Source organism: Austrofundulus limnaeus, unplaced genomic scaffold, assembly GCF_001266775.1.
Source record: "Austrofundulus limnaeus strain Quisiro unplaced genomic scaffold, Austrofundulus_limnaeus-1.0 Scaffold310, whole genome shotgun sequence".
NCBI lineage: Eukaryota > Metazoa > Chordata > Actinopteri > Cyprinodontiformes > Rivulidae > Austrofundulus > Austrofundulus limnaeus.
In genome coordinates, this window is record NW_013952712.1 from 59156 (window position 1) to 64214 (window position 5059).

At 35.7% G+C, this 5059-nt stretch overlaps 1 protein-coding gene across 1 annotated transcript in view; it reads left to right on the plus strand.

Annotated features, from left to right (window-relative positions):
- lmo7a (LIM domain 7a) overlaps positions 1 to 1453 on the plus strand; it is a gene marked incomplete in the record, with an annotated part of 55718 nt that extends 54265 nt beyond the window's left edge. Inside the window, 3 exon segments of the mRNA XM_014021932.1 lie at positions 148 to 256; positions 658 to 760; positions 834 to 1453. Of these exon segments, the coding sequence (XP_013877386.1) occupies positions 148 to 256; positions 658 to 760; positions 834 to 856 (235 nt within the window).
- Positions 1454 to 5059: the final 3606 nt, after the last annotated feature.

Below are 5059 nucleotides of genomic sequence, written 5' to 3' on the forward strand. Positions count from 1 at the left end.
GGTCCCCACGGGGTCGAGAAACAAACGTGTGTGTGTGTGTGTGTGTGTGTGTGTGAGTGAGTGAGTGTGCATGCGTGCTTGCGTGCAGTCACATGTCATTCATGTGTGTCTAGCAGTCAAATCACAGCTCTACGTTCTGTAATCCAGGTCAGTGAGTGGCAAGAAAATCTGTGCGTTCTGTGACACCCCGCTGGGAAAAGGAGCGGCCATGATCATCGAGTCCCTCGAGCTCTGTTATCATTTGAGCTGTTTTAAGGTGAGAGTTGGACTCCTGTGGACTTGGGAGCACACCAGCGACATCGGCAGATCCTCGTAGACTAACCTGGTCCCTCAAAACTTTTGCTTGTTTCTAACACTTTGACAGTGACTACCACGTTTCAGCTGCACAGTTTAGATTATCTGCGCTGAAGCCTGTTTTCTAAACTATTCACTTTTCCTTTTTGAACAGTTTATCCTCACCGTTTGTTCTTCAGAGGACTTCACTCAGATCTGATCTTCTGTTTCTTGATCTTCTGTGCTAACCTTTTTCATTTTTCATCTTTATCTTTAAAGTCTAGGCCTTCAGTTTCTGTCCTCATCTCTCCGCCTGTGGAAACTTTAGTGAACTTTTCCAGTCGGGTAACCCTTTAACTCCCGCCCTTTTCTAAATTCACACAGTGTATCGACTGCAAGGTCGACCTCGGAGGATCTAAAGCGGGGACTGAAGTCAGAATACGAAACAAACAGCTCTACTGTAACACCTGCTACGTGCGATTCAAAAGTGAGTTCTTTAATCTGGATCAGCTCAGTGAGGTTTTGTTTTGAGCTAAATGAGGCTGTTGGTTATCTTTCAGGTGCCCAGCCAACATCAATGTGATGCCATCATGCTCCAGCAGATCGACGAGGAGACAACTTGTGACAACAACCCATGAACTTTTAAAATGGACCTTAAAGCCATCACATAAACCTGGTCACTGATGAACATCATTTGACTTATTGATGAAAACTGTATTTGTTACTACAGGATGTCAATGAAAATATTTCAAATAAATTATTTCCTAATTTCTTAAACTCAAACTTAAAAAAGTTCAATAACTCAGCATTCCTTGGAGTTTTTAACCGTTTTAGCTTTAAACCTACTCAAGTAAAAATAATCTGAAAGATTCCAGGGTAAAACCCTGCTTTGGAACTTTATTTAGACAGATTCCTAAGTTGTAATAGAGTCTTACAGGATCTTGTTTTTCTTTTCCTTCAAGTCTTGTGGTATTAACATATCTGTCAGAAGGTATTTTTGTCCTATCTATGTGGCTTTTCATTTTTAGTAAAGATAAGGAAATACGATTCTGTGATACAACATATTTAAAAAACAAAACATTACTTGGACAGATGTTTCCATCTTAAGATTATACATCATACATAATGAAATTAAGTCAAAGAGTATCATTGTAAATAATAATAAAAATCTAAATGCTCATCTTGTGTTTGTATAAGTTTTTCAGCTTCGCTGCTGCACAGTCCCGCTTCCAGAGATTTCAGTTTATGATGCAAAGCTTTTCCTGCCTCTGTTATCAGAAATCATTACTCTCATCTCTTTCGCTTTCGTTCGGTTCCTCTGTAGCTCCACAGTCGTAATGAAAGAAATTTCAATGAGCCTTTTGTGTTCGAGTTCAGAGGACGCAGCCTCCTCTGAGTTCTCCCGAGCCAATTTGTCATGCATTTTTTATTTGGTGTGCATGCATTACACTTGATTATGCTTTGATAGCTGTTTCCCTTAACACATCCTGTCATTCCAGCCACTTCACAAATTCATTTCTGTTTATATGCATTTATAGAATATAAAGGAGGAACACACCTGATTGACTAGTTTAAAGCTCCCAAGTGCATTTTGGACTGCAAGGTCAGAAATCTCAATTTAAGCAATATACTTTATGGAAATAAATGGGGCTGACTAATCCTTGGTTCAGTATTCTGGAAGTAAAGCGCAAGCAGTYCCTGGAGGCAGGCATCTCCACTTCTCTGAATCTTTTTTTAGATTTCTTTTTCTTGGCACTCTAGCAGCAGAGAGATTTTATTCATGCAACTTTTGAAAATAAACAGCCTGAAAGGTGCCAAGCACAGCAGACAGACTGGGAAATATAAGACTTTACTAAATAAGWATTTGATCTCTTTATTCTAAAGACATTGCCACACACTGCTCTGTGTGTGAAAACAGGTGTGTGTAAATGATTTAGTCTCAATGGAGATTATGGAAAACCTATGGTTAGCTCGTTTCAGTTTATTTTTACTTTTGAAAGCTTTTTAAGAAGCATGTTTAGTTTAACTTACATTGCCCTGAAGGTGGCAGTGTAAGATGTTTATTTTGTTTATGCTACTAATGAAAATGTTATCGCTGCAGTTAAATGAGTGTGATTGGTTGCACCACAATCCATTCATGAGAAATCCAACATGCTTCAGGGTATTTGAACCATAAAAAAAAAAATAAAACCTCACATTGTGTTTTATGTCAGACGTTTAGAAAATTAGTTTATAAATTAATGACATAATCTTGTATTTAACTTTTCATTAAGCTGAACCATCTAGTTTCTTTCAGATCAAAAGCAAAGATTTGACAATCCTGCCCSCCCCCGCCCCCCCCCCCCACAATAAAATAAAAATAAAAGCTTTTCCTATCCAAGAGGATAAGATGGATGAATGTACTTTTCCTTCATAAAACTTACAGGGTCTAAATTTCATTGGTGAATTGCTCTTTAAAAATGTATGACATGAATAATCTCTAAAAATATTTTTTTTTCTATAAACATAAATCCCACCTCACTGAAAGTGACTGCAGTACAGCTTTCAAATGAACAGATTATTAACAATTACACCTTTTGAACAATTTCATTTCAGTTTCTTCCCATAGATTACCTATTCAAACTGAATCTGTATTTGCATAATTTGAAGTTGAATGTGTTGGTTGGAAAATTAATATCACTAAATTGGAACTGACTTTAAAGTTTTGAATCTGAATTATTTAGCTTTGAAACTGTACTCATGAGACTGAACCGGTCCATGCCTACGTTGTCCTAAAGAAAGTCTCACTCATGTGAAACACAAGTCTGTCGATCTGTGTTGGATCACTCTGTGGTTTCCTCAAGGACCAGAATGTGTGAACAACTGAATTATAGAACTGGATTAACTCAAACTGATTTGCATTGATTTTCAAATTATGCAAATACAAATTCAGTCTTAACAATTCAAATTCAGTTTCTGATGGYACAAGTTTCTTCCCATTTTAAACATCCACTCTGTTGGTGTTGAAGCTCCTGCTCACAGAGAAATAAAAATTTCTTTTCTGTATCTCAGCTGTCAGAAGAAGCAGCACGCACAGAAATGATTACTCAGAACTTTCATTGTCGGCTGTGGGAAAGTAGAACAACAACTGTGAACTAAACATGCATATTAGTACTTTTAAAAACACRTAAGTGATTAGTTATATTTCTTAATGGTGGCATGTGGAAGAAATACGCTGTCAATATCTCACCTGCAGTAGACAGCAGTGCAAAATTAGTTTGGAGAATCCAAACAACGCTCAAGCTAGCATCTKCTCAGAGTTCATTTAACTGACAAATTTCACATGCATGCATCAACTGGATCTCCTCTGGAGACAGATCTCAGGAAAGAAATTCCAGTTTGGTGGCCAAAAAAAAAAAGAGCAAACCAAAAAAAAAAAAAAAACCCAGTTCATTCGTTATTAGTGTGCTTGTTTATTTTCTAATTATTGAATTGTGCAATTTTTACTGTAATTGGGCATTAAGATATTGAAGAGATTTGTTTAGTAGCAAATATTCAAACAAAAGCTTTGAAGGCTGAATGAAGTGGAGAGGAGTTCCAGCAAATGAACTTAAAATGCATTTCTTGAAATATTATGTGCTCCACTGCTCCCATGTTATTTTTTGCAAACCAAGCAATTTTTGTGTTGCTACACTAAATGTGTACACTGTAGTTTCTGTTCTTGTGTTTTACTGCTGATCAGCCAGCTGTGTCTTTTTAACTAACATTATTTCTTCTGGGTAATCTGGATCATCCAAATATTCTCTTATCTCACCAGAAAAACGTTATTTAGATATTATAATAATTTAAGATTTCACATGTAAAGTTGTTTATTAGACTTAGTTACAGTGGGTCTCTGCTGACAAGATGTAATTTCCACTCTCCACATGAACAACTGCTGTTTGATCAAATTGTGATGTAATCACTGTTCATTACACAAGTGAAGAGGAGTAAATCTAATTACTCAGACTGTCAGGAAAGTTCCAGGTTTGAGTGATTTGTGCTTTTGACTGGCTGACTGGAAATTTTTGTAAAACTTTTATCAAATGGTGTTTTTTATATTTAAAAGAAGCTCAGATGTTTACAACTGCTTTTCAAAATAAAGATAAAAAACTAACTTTAGTGTTTGCATGAATTCATTACCAAGTATGTTTGGAAGAGATGATGACATCACAGACTACTTCATGCAATCCTGTTTTTGATTTGTGCTATGAGCCAGAAACCCCAATGATAGTTGGTTTCTACAGATTAAAGTCTGGTTTCTAGTGAAAAAATGTAAATCAAATTAAAAACAAACTGCTTATGAAGAGTTAAAAGCCAAATACAGTGGGACGTCAAACTGTCACACAAGGAGAGCAAAATTTAAACCATAGTCTGAGCTCAGGGTCAATCTCAGTCTGTATTTAAAATCTGCGTTTTAAAATAATTCTTATAAATTATAACTATTTCTCCTTTACATTTTATGTAGCTTTTAGAACACAAAATAGACATATAAAAAATATCAAATTAGAAAGCCAATTAGCCTTGCTTTGTTATGCCTTATAAGCTTTATCAACAACTTTTATCATTGTAAACCTTCACACAAAATCCAATCATTTGACTTTGAAAAAAGAAGAAAATATAGAAAAAGTTAATTAAAACAAAGTCTCTGTTGTTCCACTTAGATATTCAACATATTTCATGGCTGCAAGTTTATCAACAAGAGTTTAACTGATCTTAAATGTTCTCTGTTGCTCTTTTCATTCCAAACTTTCAAACTTAATAAGAT